The sequence below is a fragment of the Colius striatus genome, chromosome 4, assembly GCF_028858725.1.
Source record: "Colius striatus isolate bColStr4 chromosome 4, bColStr4.1.hap1, whole genome shotgun sequence".
In the NCBI taxonomy this organism is placed as follows: domain Eukaryota; kingdom Metazoa; phylum Chordata; class Aves; order Coliiformes; family Coliidae; genus Colius; species Colius striatus.
Genome location: NC_084762.1, coordinates 52,590,359 through 52,607,188, shown reverse-complemented (window position 1 = coordinate 52,607,188; position 16,830 = coordinate 52,590,359). Strand labels below are relative to the sequence as shown.

The 16,830-nt window shown below is 39.3% G+C and overlaps 1 protein-coding gene across 1 annotated transcript in view; it reads right to left on the bottom strand.

Moving 5' to 3' along the window:
* Positions 1 to 16,830, bottom strand: part of ASXL3 (ASXL transcriptional regulator 3) — a 136,512-nt gene that overhangs the window by 71,218 nt on the left and 48,464 nt on the right. Inside the window, exon 4 of the mRNA XM_061995876.1 lies at positions 730 to 838. Within this exon, the coding sequence (XP_061851860.1) occupies positions 730 to 838 (109 nt within the window). The remainder of the gene's footprint in view (positions 1 to 729; positions 839 to 16,830) is intronic.

The window sequence follows — 16,830 nt, the reverse complement described above, 5'->3', positions numbered from 1 at the left end:
AAGCCCTTACATCAAATAAGTCCATCATAAATTAGAGAAGATCTTTCCTTCCATGAAGCCCAAAATTTTTATTGACAAACATATTTTTATGACAAACATATAATCTCATTTTCTTGTTTCTCACCTCTGTCTCCCATTCCTTCACTCCTATTGTGAAGCTCCTCTAAGTTTTATCAGTACAGCAAGAAAAAAATTCCACACACAGAAACCATCATACACTTACCGAAAAAATAAAAATATAGAGGAAAAGGAATATAAACAGCATAAAAGCAAAATTCTATCACTATAATTATATTCCTTCCCACAAGTAATGATGCAACTTGTAAATTAAAAGCTGATTTATATTAGACTTGCAAATAATTTTGCACTATTCAAAAATCAAACATTAATACAATTACTTAATGAGAAAGTCGGTGATCCTGTTGAGCTCACTGCTCATAAAACAAAGGCCTTTCTGTGAACAACTCTGAAAAAACAGCATTTTAGCTAAGCTACATGTTTTTTATACTATATGCCAAATTCAAGAACATGCATGTGCTTTCTAGGATAAAACATTCAATGTTTACTTTCATTATAAATCCTTTTAAAAGACATCTGAAAGCAGTTAGAAGGACTATCAAGTCATTTCCTCTCCAAAGAATCTAATCTGTTTACCTTTATATCTATTGAGACATTCATAAAATGTATTAATAGCAGTATGTACTTTCCATATACAAAATTTAAACTTACTTTGAGAGCGTAGAGTCCTGACTTTCCAGGGATTTTGAAGAACGTTCCATCACCTACACGAGTGTTAGTATGAAGCATTGCATTCAGACAAGCTAATGGAGAGGTTCCACTGAAAAATAAAATTGTGCAGTCCAAGATTGAGTGCCTCTTGTGAAACTATTCCCTCAGTCTATTTTTTTAAAAACTCATGCTTGCCTGGCTTTTTTTCTTTTTTTCCTCTTTTTTCTTTTTTTAATTCTCTCAACCCTGAAAACATCTACATTACAATAACAGGCCAGTTTCAAACTTAATCATATGCATCTGTCCTCTAGGCTCGAGGCAAAAAGTCTGTGAATTATAATTATACAGCAACCAGCTCCACATTCTAAGAGAACCAAAGTCCAAATATTTATGTGAAATTACTTTGTAAATAACACCATGAAGCCTCATTTTTAGAATGTTACAGACAATGTGGCTGCTGCACATGAATGATCAAAACAGTACCAAGTTCAAGGGCAGCTGTATCCCATAGGATGAAAGGCAACAAAAGAATAATAAAGAGTCTAGGAAGAACACATTTAAAATTAAAAGTGATATATAGTTCAGCCTTCTTCTGGCTTAACGTGGTCAGCATGCACTACTATACATAAATACAAGCACATTTGTACCTTCTATGAAGCACTGTCTTTTTTAATTAGAGTTGTTTTAGACATTAAGAGATAGACCTACCCAAGGTGGTAATTATGATACTACTGTGGAATGCGTGTTGAGGGACTATTTAAAAAGAAACACAATATATTAAGAAAAAAAAGATGTACAGAGACGTCTTTGAAATATATGCATGTTTATAACTAAAAAAGAAAGCCAGGTTACACTATTCTGAAAAATTGATCTATCAAATTCTGGGGGGGGAAGAAAGACATAAATTAATTTATTTCATTTGAATTCAAAAATTAAAGTACAAGTTTTATAGATGTACTATCACATCTTTGTCCCCATTTACTGACTAATGTACGTGGTGTACTCAGGGACTGAATCTGAAACTGTGCTTCCTCCCCGGGGTCCTTAGCTTGCACGCATGCTTATCTTTAGCCACGTAAATATATTCCACTTGGTTAAGTGGAACAATGCCTGTGCATTAAATTAACTGTGTGGCTAAGTATTTCATGATTAATTATATACTCAACTGTAAACCAGGAACAGGGCTTCAGAAGTCTATCAAAAACTACTGTTCTTTATAATGCAATAGTGTAACACAATATCCAATCTGTGTTGCAAATTTGCATAACTGATCTCTTTTTAGAAATAAACTTGGACTGAAATTGTTATCTTGCACATGATGCTGCTTTCTATTGATTTCCATGGCTCTGTTACAATGAAGTTCATCCTCACTGTACATGTATGGTAAGCTGGATAGTGTGTAATTGCTCTTCCAGTAATTAAGCTATGAAGTGTCCCCAGGGGAGGAAGTCTTGTCCAATAGAATTTAGTTACTATTGGTTATCACATTATGACATATAAAATTTAAAAAGTACAGGTAAAAATGCGGCTTGTTGATAAACACATCTGATATTTAAAAGATATCTATTTTATGAGTACTCTAAATATAATAATGCAATATGAAAATTCTGCCAAGTTTTTGTTTCTTCTTTTCCTCTGCAAATAAAATGGTGTATCTGTGTAATTCTACATCTTGTTTTCATATAACAATGTAACGGAATAAAAACCTAAATATGGTAAAAACATAAGGATGCTGCTAGCAGTAGCACAGAAAACATTAAGAGATATCATTGAGTTTAATGACTACTTAAAACAGTTTTGGAATAAGTACGATACTTCTCTCTACACTTCTCTATTGTATTAATGTTTGACAGGCAAAGACACAAAGCGTTTAATGGAGCCGTTCTAGTTGCGTAATTTCTTCCATATGTTAACATACATAACGTGAAGCAATGTCAACTCTCACAGTCTTGGATCTCTTTAGTGAAACATTATCACAGATTAAGACTTTCTTTGCAAGACAGAAAGAACGTGCTGACTCTGCAGTGGAAGACAAATTCAATATATCAAGAAACAAAACTGTGTGTATGCATACATGATTGGTATTCTCTTATTCCAATGTAGATATTCTGGACTCCACACTTATTTTTAGATATCATTAACCAATTAAAACGATAGAAGATGAATGAACTCAAAATAGAGAATTTGGCAATGTCTCACGACCACTACTGTGCTCACAGCAGATATCTTAATTTTCAAAGTCTAGCCAACTGGCAAGTGGACAATAGAAACTACTCTCTGACTTACAAAGAAATTCGTATCAGCTACTGAGCCAAGAAGTACTTTAACTACTGTTAGGCTTGTTTCATGTAGATATCTGCAATCCCTAAATAATTTGGCATGCAACCAAAGGGCCATATCTACTGTTCTTGAAATCCATACTTGGGTCTATAATGAGCACAAACCAAACTACACATACTTAACTTAGGTTGCAAATGAAATAATAATGTCGACACTCAAACTAAAATTACACGGGGTCCTTTATCACTGCTCTCTTGGCCCACATTAACCAATGACTTTCCTATTCTTCTGTCAGCACATGCATACTTCAAATACCATATTAAAACTCCCAAAAGTGATCCACAAGAGATGCTGGAAATGCTTGCAATACAAGACATGCTATCACAACACATGGGGCTGTGCTTAGAAAAAGTCAGCAACTGAAGATCCCGTGATGCAGACTGATGTCTGAATCACAGAGCAGTTTCTGAGGGATCTATGCTTTCTAGATTCTCCTACAGCTTCAGGACATATTTGTTGTGCTCAGAGCTGCTGGCATGTATTAATACAGCAGAGTTATCTCTGAATGTCAAAAGCAGTACAGTTTGACTGAAGTTCTTCAAACAATCCAAACAAGTTCAACTTCGATTGTTACATCAAAATGGATACAATAATATTGTACTTTTTAAATTGTCATCTCTCAATTTTTAGAGCCATAACATATTTTAAACCAACATGCTGCAAGTTTTGTTGCCATAGTCTATGCATGAGGAATATGTTTATCATTTGCAGCCTTCACATGCAAAACTTTCATACTATCTACCATCTTTTGGGTGAGACTGTGTCAAACCGTGCTGGTATTCTGAAAGTTGTACATATGTGGATGTTGTCCTCTGTAGCAGTATGTCTTTAAGACTGATCTCTGCTGGTATGTGTACTTTATAAACATATACATCTATAGATACAAGCAGTACAGCCACACCCACAAACTTTAAAGTAGATTTAAAAAATGAAAAGTTACTTACTTTCTATAAAGGTGATATGAAGGGACAACAACCAGCAACATAGGAAAGAGAAAAAAATTACTGATTAGTCTTTCAATATGTAAGTTGTTAATATTAAAAGACATCAGGCATTTCAATGTTTCATAAACACTCCCGGAATCACTGTAAGTTGGCAGTATTCAGTGCATCTTTCCAAATAAAACCACAAGATTCTGGTACATTATCAAAATAAGCTTCTTACCCCATCTCCCTCCGTCAAAAATATCTCCAATATTTTGTGATTCTGGGCTCCCTCTACTGGTCATGCAGCTGGTGTTCCCTAAATGGAAATGCTGAACTACATGGTCTCTCCACACAAAGCTCTGCAAAAACGTGTAGGGCTAGTATAGATTTCAGCCACTTTCTCCCGCCACCCTCCTCAAAATCCTAAAAAAATCTGTAAAAACATTATGTATTTTTACACTGTAAACTTCTCAAGCACACAGTTATATCAGGAAAACCCTGAAAATGTCTACCATGATACTTTCAATTCCAATGGTCTTTTCCAGACTGCTTGTCAAGAGTAAAAAAAAAGACCTTGGCAAAAAAAATAGTCTTAAATATGAAAAATCAATTGACAACCTATCCAGACAACAGAGTGTGGCAGGCAGTGAAAGTCTCCTGACATTACACAGACAAGACACCTCAGCTACATGTGGTGTAGCCCCTTTACCAGAGCTTAGAAAGGTTCCTGATTTGTTCCCAAAATGAATGATGACTGCTCTAAGAGGAGCACTTAGTTCTTGTATATGTGATCAGTATTTTTTTACTTGAAATCATTTGCTCATTTCATACAGACCCATAAATAGTCACAAGGGAGTAACAATTTTTATTCACTGCTGGTAACAAAGTAAAACCAAAAGGCTTCAGAATTAATCTCTAAACCTGACATGAAGTCATATAATAAAATATGTTTATAAAGCATGCAAATTGCACCACTTTTGGAGTACACAAGAATGATGACAGATAAAGAAAATAAAATTTATGAGGGAAGGCTGTAGAAAACACATTTGTGTGATACAGAAAAATAAAAGGCAGCATATTGTAATTTTCCAGAAAAATGTAAGAGGCTGTTCAAGTCTGTGGAGATAAATGTTCTTCATGGCCACTGGGGGAAGAAAAAGAAAGTTCACAGGTACTCTAAAAGTGTGAATGTAGCTGTTGATGTTTTAATCAACACCAGAACAGAGCAGGAGAGTCTGTAAAATGACCTTCATCAGAATATCAACACACACCAGTCCTGGCTGGTACACAATGGAACCTGACCCAATGTTAGGATTTGTATTGAATGATCTCTTAAGCATGCATTCAGCAATGTATACTAGCTTTATCTCTTTTTTAATGTATTAGAAATAGTGTGGCCACCAGGATCAAGGAAGGGATTATGCCACTGTACTCAGTGCTGCTGAGGCTGCACCTTGAATATTGTGTTCAGTTCTGGGCTCCTCACTATGAGAAAGACATTGAGGGGCTGGAGCATGTCCAGAGACAGGCAATGAAGCTGGTGTAGGGTCAGAAGCACAAGTCTTATGAGGAGAGGCTGAGGGAGCTGTATTTGTTTAGTCTGGAGAAAGCAGGCTGGAGGAAGACATGATCACTCTACAGCTACCTGAAAGGAGGTTCTAGCAAGGTGGGGGTCAGTCTCTTCTCCCAGGTAAGGAGTGATGGGACAAAAGGAAACAGCCTCAAGTGGCACCAGGAGAGGCTTAGATTGGATATTAGGAAGAACTTTTTCACATTGGAAAAGGCTGCCCAGAGATGTGGAGGAGTCACCATTACTGGAGCTATCTAAAAGATGAAGTGCCGAGGGACATGGCTTAGTGGTGGGCTTGGCAGTGTCAGGTTAGTGGTTGGACTCAATGATCTTAAATATCTTTTCCAACCAAACAATTCTATGATTCTTTGAAAATTTTATTTAAGGCTGAGGTTAATTATATACCCTAATTATACTTTTTCCAACATACACAGCAGTCAGAAACACTGGAGAATTGACTAGATGTGCACTCTTGCTGAAATGTTTCATAAAGCATTGCATGCATGACTGGATGCCCAGTGTGATGAAGCCAAAAAAGCAGCTTTCTCACAATAAAGAAGTCATGTGCCTGTGATTTTGCTACCAGATTCCAGCAAAAACACCAGGAACCTCAGCAGCAATACCAAGACGAGATGATGGCTGTCCAGTACATAATGAAGACAGGCAAACTACCATTTCAGAGATGCTCTGCCCTCACAGTCAAGCCTTTAGCTGGAAGAAGATAGCTCTTCCAGCCTGCATTCAGTGAACACGAAACTGAAATCCCCCTCCAAATATTTTATTCTATTCAAAAGGTACAGGCAAGGGATATCTTCCCTTGGCACATAGAAACAGAGGACAGAGAAAATGGCTGAAAACAAAACAATGCTGAGTGCAAGATTTCCTACCAACCATCTACAACTTTTCAGCAATAAAAGCTTTGAGTTAGTCTAAACAAATCAAATAAAATAATGATGAAGTTTCCACTGTCCTCCCTGGTTATTTTGAGGATCCCGACACAGTGTGGTAGTTTGACCATGGCTGGATGCCAGGTGCACACCAAAGCGACTGTATCACTCTCCATCGTCACTGGATAGTATAACGAAAGGCTCATGGGTTGAGATAAGGACGGGGAGGTCACTCAGCAAATACCACCATGGGTAAGACAGGCTCACTCAGGGGAAACTATTACCAATCTAATCAGAATAGGATAGTGGGAAATAAAACTGAATCTTTAAAACACCTTCCCCTCACCCCTTCCCTCTTCCCAGGCTTTACTCCTGATATTCTTTATCTCCTACCCCTTCAGAAGCACAGGGGGATGGGGAATAAGAGTTGGGGTCAGTTCATCACACATTGTCTCTGCCATTCCTTCCTCCTTAGTGGAGAAGGACTCCTCACACTCTTTCCCTACTCCAGCCTGGGGTCTCTCCCACAAGAGACAGTCCTCCATGAACTTCTCCAACATAGGTCGTTCCCACAGGTTGCAGTTCTTCATGAACTGCTCCAGTGTGGGTCTTTTGCGTGGTGTGCAGTCCTTCAGGAACAAACTGCTCCAGTGTGGCTCTCCCAAGGGGTCACAAGTCCTGACAGCAAACCTGCTCCAGCATGGGCTCCTCTCTCCACAGATTTACAAGTCCTGCCAGGAGCTGCTCCAGCGTGGGTTTCCCCTAGGGTCATAGCTTGGGTATTCACCTGCTCTGGTGTGGTGTCCTACCCATGCTGCAAGATCTCTGCTCCCCTGTGGCCTCCGTGGCTGCAGGGGCAGGGCCTCACCATGGGCTGGGACCACAGGCTGCAGGGGAACCTCTGCTCTGGCACCTGCAGCACCTCTTCCCCCTCTTTCTTCAATGACCTTGGGGTCTGCAGAGTTGTAGCTCTCACATATTCTCTCTTCCAGCTGTAAACTGTTGTTGTTCAGGCTCTTCCCCTCTCATTAAATCTGTTACCCCAGAGGCACTACTGCTATCGCTGATGGGTTTGGCCTTGGCCAGCAGCAGGTCTGCCTTGGAGCCAGCTGGCATTGGCTGTATTGGACACAGGGAAGCTTCCTGCAGCTTCGCACGGAAGACACTCCTGAAGCCCCTCTGCTACCAAAACTTGGCCACAGAAATACAATATACACGGAAACACTGCAAGCAGTAAAGTTGCTTTCTCATTCAGTGTTAAATACAGACAATATGCTCCAGGTAAAATTTAATTCACAGTCATCTTTTCAACAGACAGTAAAATCACAGACTAAAGATGTTAATCCACACTAACCCTATTTAAATTATCAGAGAACTTGATTTAACAATCAATTTAGATCTTGCTTTTGAATTTTTTCAATTTATTTTCCTATTGCAAGATTAATTTGTTCATTGCTTGAAATTATTAAAATACCATAATCAGCAAATAAATAGAGCTTTAATGTAATACTACATTTTGCTAATTGGGAGACTATAAATGCATTCAGCAATTACCTTCCAAAAATTAATCTAAGTCATCTTTTCTAAAGTTAAAATAGCAATGACACGTTATTTAGTAAATCAAAACAAGTGTACTTATTTCTGTTAAATCATTTTTGGCAAGAAACTGGAATTTGATTAAAAGATTGGCTTTTGAATGCTGAATGAAAATACACAAGATGTGCTGGATATGAAAGAAAAGAAGGGAGACTTTTCAAAATATTACATATCCAATATAATTTATTGAACAATAAAAACATCATCTTTCAGTATGTGGGTAATAGGTAGCTAGGGAACCATCTACAATTTTTATATAAAGACTAGTGAAACTGTAGAGCTGGTAGATCTCAGCCTCTCACACAGGTTTTTTTCATAAACTGGAACAAGAAAAAAGCATTTTACTTTTTGAACTCTGAATCAGCTCCTTAATTTTAAAGGGGCTACTAAGAAAATACTCTTCATACTTAAAGTTGGTGTGACTCTCAAAACTATTTCTGTTCTGAAGTCTTAACCACTTAAATAATAAAGCTGTAATAAATAAAGTCTCAAGCCTTAAGCAGCTGTTTGATAAGAGTTTTATAGAAAATGAAGTGCATACAGATAGAACACTATTTATACAGTCTGAATAAAGTATACTTAAGGTTTATTCCTAATTAAGATCCCCAAATTGGATCTTTAAATGCATTTTAAAGGATTAAATTAGATTTATTGAAAGAAATACATATAATGTTTATTTTAATCAATTTTACCTTCAATAGCCAAATTCAACATTAGATTTGCTCTCATGTGGACAGCACCCTAAAGAAAATTTTTACATCTCTGGTCCTACTTACACTTCACATGTGGCATTACACAATGGTATCCTTCAGCTTTTGAATATCACTAACATGACTACTATTCTTAAGCACAGTGAGTAAGCCAGAAGGCTCACAGCTATCAGGCAATAAGACAGATGTGTATAGCTGATCTGACTGTACTCTCATAGACTGTAAACAAATCCCAGAAGATGATAGGGAAGTCTGACATCACCTCATACTCAAGTCTCATATAGATTTGTTTTTCTAAACCAGATGAAGATAAAGGCGAGAATATTATTAGTATGATGGAAAGAACAAGGACCAGTACAGACACGCTAAAGTGTAATACATCCATCACAGATACCTTGCTGTCTTGGAAGCTAGTAGAACTTAGCTGACAGTTTTCACTGAAGTTAACCAAAGTAGTGAATCCCAAATATCTAAAGCAGAAGAACACAGTGATGAAATTGAACCTTGCCCTTTGTAGCTTATGAGGGAGTTACAAGGAGCTGGAACCACAGTTGTGATATATCAAGTATCTGATATATCAACAAGAAACTGAATCTTTTCATTGTCCTTCAAATGTGAAATAATCTCAAGCAATACTGGTTAGAAATTCAACATGGATTCAAGCCAGGTATCACAAAAGGGTATTTTTTGGAGTCTTTAGCAAGAAATCTTATTTACCAACTCACCTAGTGTGTTTCACATTTTGAATTCACCAAACCTGGAATTGGGGAAGGAGTCAGAAGCGAAGCTGCTTTCACAGAACTAAACAAGTGTCATCTATCTCTTCCCAGACCACCTCTAAAGCATTCAATGACCCTGTCTCTCTTTGGAGGAGTGGCAAGCAGCCACCCAGAGACACACACAAAGATTATTCTTCTGTGAAAGCATATACACAATGATCAAATACTGGAGATTATGCCACTACTCTTAAGACCTCTTTCTACCACTTCTAGGATCCTCCTACATGAGCCAATCTCCCTCTGGGCATTTTGTACATCTACATACAGACATTGCGTGCAATGATTACATGACTGTAGCACACACAATAAAGTGTGAATGTGGCAAACCTCTAGCCATACACGATCCTCTAAAAAACAAGGTGGGCAAGTGAATGAAACTGCCAGTTGAAGGCAAACATGACAAAAAGAGAAGGAATGCCAGTATAGAATCATAGAATTGCTTTGGTTGGAAAAGATCTTCATGATCATCAAATCCAACCGCTAACCTAATACTGCCAAGCCCACTGCTAAACTGTGTCCATAAGAATGAAAAGGTTGCTTTGTTTCTTTTTTTTAACAGTTTGCCAGACTAGTTGCATTCACTCAGTCAGTTACAAGGGGCTAATTGACCACACAGTCTAAGATGATACTTAGATTTTTTTGGTGAAGCAAAGTTCTCATGCATGATTACCCATATTTTTTTATTCTAATTCCCTCTCAGTAACTAAGAGTTTGTCTCACTTTTGCAATAACAACATAGACTTAGGTTTTTTTGTCCTCTCAGTTGCACTGCAGCACTATAACAGAACTGATTTTTCGTTTTTTTCCTCAGAGGTAAAGAAAACACAGCAGATCTGTCCTCTGCTCTGTACAACTGCAATTAAATTCAGCATTTTCACCCTTACCTTTAGAGCACGCTGTGGTCTGAGGCCAGGTATATGAAGCTCTGGTATCCTACAACACTGATAATGAAACTCTTTGATATCTAGAGCAAAGTGTATCTCCTGGTGTTGGCAGCCTGACAAAACTTCTGATGTTGTCAAATCTGGTGACAATTACCACAGTAATGTTCCAGAATAAAACCACAACAAATGGAGTTCATCTGTGGTGAAACCAGAGCTTTATTAAGACCTGTCTAAAACAATAAAATGAAAAGCTCTGGGAACAAAAGTTCATCACAAACCTCAGTACACCCTCAGCCAGTGAAGCTTTCCAGTGAAGCTTTTCCATCTCTCCTCTCCTCTCCTCTCCTCTCCCTCTCCTCTCCTCTCCCTCTCCTCTCCTCTCCCTCTCCTCTCCTCTCCCTCTCCTCTCCCCTCCCTCTCCTCTCCTCTCCTCTCCTCTCCTCTCCTCTCCTCTCCTCTCCTCTCCTCTCCTCTCCTCTCCTCTCCTCTCCTCTCCTCTCCTCTCCTCTCCTCTCCTCTCCTCTCCTCTCCTCTCCTCTCCTCTCCTCTCCCCTCCCCTCCCCTCCTTCTTTCTTTCTCTCCCTTTCTTCCATTATTTTCTTTAATTTCTTTCTTTCTCTCTCCCTCTCAATCCCCCTCCCTCCTTTTTTTTTTTTCTTTTTTAAACCATCTTTTCCTCACAAGAAAGCCTTTACATACAAAAGTTCCAGAACCTGTATAAAACTTAGAAGTGTTCCTGAATAAAATTTTATGGAGTTCTGCAGAAAATATTTTTAAGAATAATTTTTTCCTTATAAAAGAAAAATATATAAAAGTAAGCAATGGAGATAGAAAATTACTCTAGGTTTAAAATGTATTTGAAAACAAGATGCTAGCAGTGTAGCTGGTAAATTTGAGAAGAAAAAATAAAGAGCATACAAAAGTATCGTACCAGTACTACACTACACACTGTAGATAGAATGATATAAATGTACCTTCCTGAAATTTAGATATCCCTACCCATTACTTTTGCTGATTACCCTTGTCCTTTGTCATCTTTGCCTATGAGTAGGTCTCCCTGAATAACTTGAATGTTCTGAAAAGTATTCTTGAAACACCACAACACCTCTTTAAATGATATTCACATATGGCAACAAGCATTCCTCCACCAGAAAGGAAATGAAAATACAAGTTTTATATAGAATGTTTACACTTTTCTGTGTTCTCTAACACCTGGGAAAACCACAAGTTTTTCTTCTTTGTGAAGAAAAATCTCACAGAAAGGATATATAATAAATGCATCTCTGTATTATGAATCCTTCCCATTTCATTACATGTAGTACAAATACATGAAAAAGCAATCCTAACAAAAAAAAAAAAAAAAGGCAAGCATTTTGAATGTGTTTTTGAAAGACACAAAGATTAAAGAGCACCTTTTGAAATCATCTTAAAAGAAAAATGTTTCAGAAAGAAAATTATCCCAAAAGAACACAAAATCAGCGTGCATCAGAGATGGTAAGATGTCCTCTGGACTGTAAACACCCTCCTTATTCAACATCACTTGAAAGAAACTATTTGATTTCTTTGTGTAAAAAATTCTTATAGTGGTCAAATAATATAGTTCTCTTTGACGGTTACTTCCTATTCAAGAATACACATATTTTTTTTTCTTTTTCCCTTTAATAAAATATTTCCTTTTAGTCATTTTAACTGATTTAATTAAAAAGCAGTACTACATTTCTCATTTTCCACTCTAATACCAATGATCACCATGAAGGACAAAATTATAAAGAAAGGAAAAAAATTAGTTTCTGCCACATGAAAGGAACACTGGAGTAGAGGTTAAAAAATGACTTTCTTAAAGAAGCCATATTTTTGATATATGTGATGTCTTATTTTAGTGTCATTTTTCACAGACCTTTGTGGGCTTTAAATACATATGTTTATAAAAATGAAGTAATGCCTGTGATACAATAAAAAATGTACTAAACCCAAGAAAAACATTACCGCAAAATGTGCAATGTATAAAATGAAAAAAAAACCCACCCCATCCTTCCAAATATTCTTGGCTTCAATTTGGATGAAGCTTACTGCTCAAAAAAAATTAAGGTGGAAAGTAAAGTGACCATACTGAACAAGACGTAGCAAGTAATCGCCGAATGCCTTTTGGCCTCTAAAATTTAATCATTCTACACAAGGGACCTCTATGAAGTTATCTCAAGCTCTCTTGTTTAATTTGGCTTTTTAATTGGCCAGTCTCCACAACCTTCTCGTTAGTGCTTTAAGAATATCTTGTGTGTGCTATGAAGACATAACTGGTCAGTCAAATGCAAAATAAAAATACATTCCCCCCTCCTCTCCAAAAAAAAAATTTAGCTAATTTTAAGAACATTCAGCTCTACCAAAGTTCACACACTCATAGTCTAATTTACATTGGAAGAAATTTCCAGAAGTTATCTAGTCCAGCCTCCTGCTCACAGCAGGGTCACTAAGATCTGGGTCTTGTCCAGTCAAGTTTTGTGCAATCTCCAAGAATGTAGACGTCACAGCTTCTCTGGACAATCTCCTCCCATGCTTAACTGCTCTCACTGGGATAAGATTTTTCTCAGTATCAAACCAGAATTTTCCGTGTTCCAATTTGTATCTGTTGGCTCTCATTCTTTGCTTCTCATGCTGTCAGTGCTCAACGTCCAAGAAAAGCCAGGCCCTGTTTTCACCCTCCCATTAGTGAGCTGTGGACTTCCATGGGATCCCTCTGAGCCTTCTGCTGTGAACAAGCCCAGCTCTTTCAGCCTTTCCTCATACCTCACATGCTCTAGCCTCCAGCCATCTTGGTGGACCTCTACTAGACTTATTCTGTATACCAATCTCCTGTACTAGGGGGCCCAAAACTAGACACAGTACTCCAGATGTGGTCTCACAAGTGCTGAACAGAAGGCAAGGACCAGTTGCACTTGGCCTGCTGGCCACTCTCCTGATAACACTGCCCAATATGGGCTTGCCCTTTTTTGCTTACAAGGGCACATTGCTGGCCTAACATCTGACTTAACTGTCAGAACTCTTAGGTCATTTTCCGCAAAGGTAATTTCCAGCCTGTTAGCACCCAACCTGTACTGCTGCATGGGTTACTACGTCCCAGGTGAAGATGTTTGCTCTTGCCTTTATTGAATTTTCTGAGGTACTTGTTAGCACAACTTTCTGCTGTTTTGATTCCTCTGAAAAGCAGCCCAGTCTTCCAGTGTACCAACCACTGCCTCCAGTTGAGGATCATCTCCAAACCTGATGAATGTCGTCCCTGCCCCATTGTCCAGATGTTTAATAGCAACATTCAACAATAACAGCCTCAGTATCAATGCCTGAGCAAAAGCACTCAGTAACTGATCACCAACTGGAGTTAACACCTTTGATCACAACAGTTTGGGCCCCGCTAGCCAAGCAAATTTTCATCCACCTCATTGTCCTCTTATTGAGTTCCTGTATCATCAATTTGACTATGAAGATACTATGGGAAATGATGCCAAAAGTTTTCCTAAAGTCAATATAAACAACATCTACTGTTCTCCTCTCATGCACTGAATCGGTCATGTGATCATAGAAGGCAAAGAGGCTGGTCAGGTGTGATTTGTCCTTTCTCATTCATATTTGCTTTCTGCCACACTTGCTTGATATTCTGCACATTGGAATGGGCCTTTCTCATTCACCAAGGAAGATAAAACAGCTTTTCTGGGCCCTTTTGTCCAGAGTCTCATGATCAACCATGACCAAAACAGTCATCAACCTTCACATCTTCCATCATTTCTTCCTTGTTCATGTGTAACAAGTCCAGAACAGCATGTCCCCTAGTTTATTCATCAATCACATATATCAAGAAACTTACTCTCAGTAATGTCCTGGCTTGCTTGCATACCCCATAACTACTATGGCCTGCAATAATTGAAAGGCCCTCAGTAGTTACCTAAAGGCTTCACCTACTTCATCTTTGCCAAATACTCTGCAGCAGATGCCTACGACAACATTACTAATGTTGTTCTGTTAAGTGCTTGACAGATCAGTACCCATTCCAAGGGAAAGTATTATGCACTTCCATCCCTCATTTGCATGCAATGCCCCTCCTTGCCAGTCTGTATCCATCCATCCATCCATGGCAGCACTCCATTGTGTGAACTATCTTTACAACTCTAAGGAGCTCTGCAAGTGCGCACAGACTTCCAATTCCTCCTGCTTGTTTCCCATACTGTGCACGTTTGTGTACAGGCACTTTAAACAGACACCTCAGTCATACTGCCTATGTAAGAAAAGTGTGTGGTTTCTCCAGTCACAGTGTTCCCCAGACACTTCCTCAATGTTCTCCAGACATTTGCTTCTCTTCAAACCAGCTACTTCAATGCCCTCCAGAGAAGGTTACTGAGACTGTCAACAAAGACACCCTTGCCACACTCCATCTCAGGAATTCCATCCTTCTTAAGCAGTCCTTATTCCTCAAAGAAAGTACCACGGTTTTGCCCGTGACACCAGTCATACACCTACACTATGACTTGAGCAACGTATCTTCTGCAATATCTGAGCATTTCCACCTCACTGTCAGGTTTGAGGAAAACATCACCTGGGCATTTGTGGTCTTCAAGATTGCCCCCAGCGCTCTGCAGTAACTTTTTATGTACTTGAGCTTACCCCAGTAGTATCACGGTGGCCACACAAATGAATGCCTAGGAGTGAAATCTGAGGGCTGGACCATCTGCAATTCAAGTGCCCAACAAGAATTAAATCTCCAGCTACTGCAACCCCCTCCCCCTGTTACCAAGCTAAAGCAACTCCTCACAAAATCATGACAGCCCCATTGTGCCTCTCTTCTACTAACTCCTGAAACAACCACTAGATCTCTTGGCTCTGTTTCCTGGACTCTGGAAGCTGCACTCTTGCCCACCAGTTACACAGCTAATCCTCAAGCACTCATCAAACAGGTGCTTGACACTGGTTGATCAACAGTCAGCTGAAGAAAAAATACACAGGTAGTCTACAACCAGCAAGTGGCCAACAAAACCTAAGAGCTGACAGAGGCAAATATCTCCATAGGCTGGTCCTGACCTGCAGAAGCAAGCCACCAAAGCTCCCAGAAGCAAGAGCTCCCAGAACATCTTCTCTGAAGCTTTGTAAAGAAGACTGGAAGCAGCTGCAAGGTCTCTGATTAGCTGCCTCAGCTGGAGATCTGCAATAGTGACTCAAAAAACTGCAAAAGAACAACAGGACTTCTGAGCTGCTGCACCACCCACAGAGGAAGCCCATGCAGCACCTGACACTGGCTTCATTAACTGTTGCACGGTAAAGAAGGGAAAAGTAAGAACAAAATGTTTCCAGAAAACTACTGTGGGCCAGGTCTAGTTCAGAAGGCTTAGTAGGTCTCTTTATCTTGCTATACCAGGAATGTAATCCCAATGCAGTCACAGCTTCCAGCCATGCTCCTCCCCTGATTGATTAGAAGAACCTCCAGACTTTCTTATCATCCACAGCAGGGCCTTTTATTACTGCACCTGTGTCAGTGACAAGACAGCACCCTGCAGTTATACCAGCAATAGCACATCTGTGTGTCTGTATGTGAGGCAATGGAGTAGTTTCTGCTTTCACCAACGAGGTTTGCACCAAGATGAATACTGGGCTCATGTCACTTTCAGCCAGCTCTGCCACTCAAAGCAGCAGCTTGAGTGGCTCCCCTCTAAGGCAGACCACATGTTCCTGCTTCCATGACATCTCCTCCCCATCCTCCCCTGCCCTCTTTCTTTCTTTCCTTTTTTTTAGATTGTGATTATTTCCCCAAACAGCCATGTGAATGCTTGTGCCAGCAGCCAGGGAGGTGGGCAGCTCAGAACAGGAAAAGCAGCTTGGAGAGAGCTGGATTATTCTTTCGGCTGCAATATTGGCTTACAGTAACTGGAGAAGGATGGCCTCAGACTGACACAACTGGTTCCCATTTCAGACTCTTCAGAGCAAGGCCGGTATTTCACCTTTTGTCAGTAACGCAACATGCTCCCGCCAGCCACTCCAGAGCCTACATGCCAGATGCAGCTGGTTCGCCTGAGCTGTAACCCCTTGGGTTGCTACATCTGGCAGTAGAAGAAGCAGAGGGAGGAAGAGGGAGGTACCACCCTGCTAAAGGAAAGCAGAAACCCCAAGCTTGAAGGAGCCCCACATCCCAACACGATCTTTGACTCCGGCCTAACGTTGTGTGCCTGCTCTCTCACATGATTTCCACTAACTGCCGTTAAACCATTTGCAACAAAATTTATAAAATTAAAATAGGTATTTATGTACAGATATCTTCTTCTAACCTTCCTCTAGTAATGCAAACACAAGTGGCAAAACACATGCTGTGATGACCTATCAGAATTAAATTTTTAAATCTAAGTACATTTCAGAGAAAAGGCTTAAACTGTGG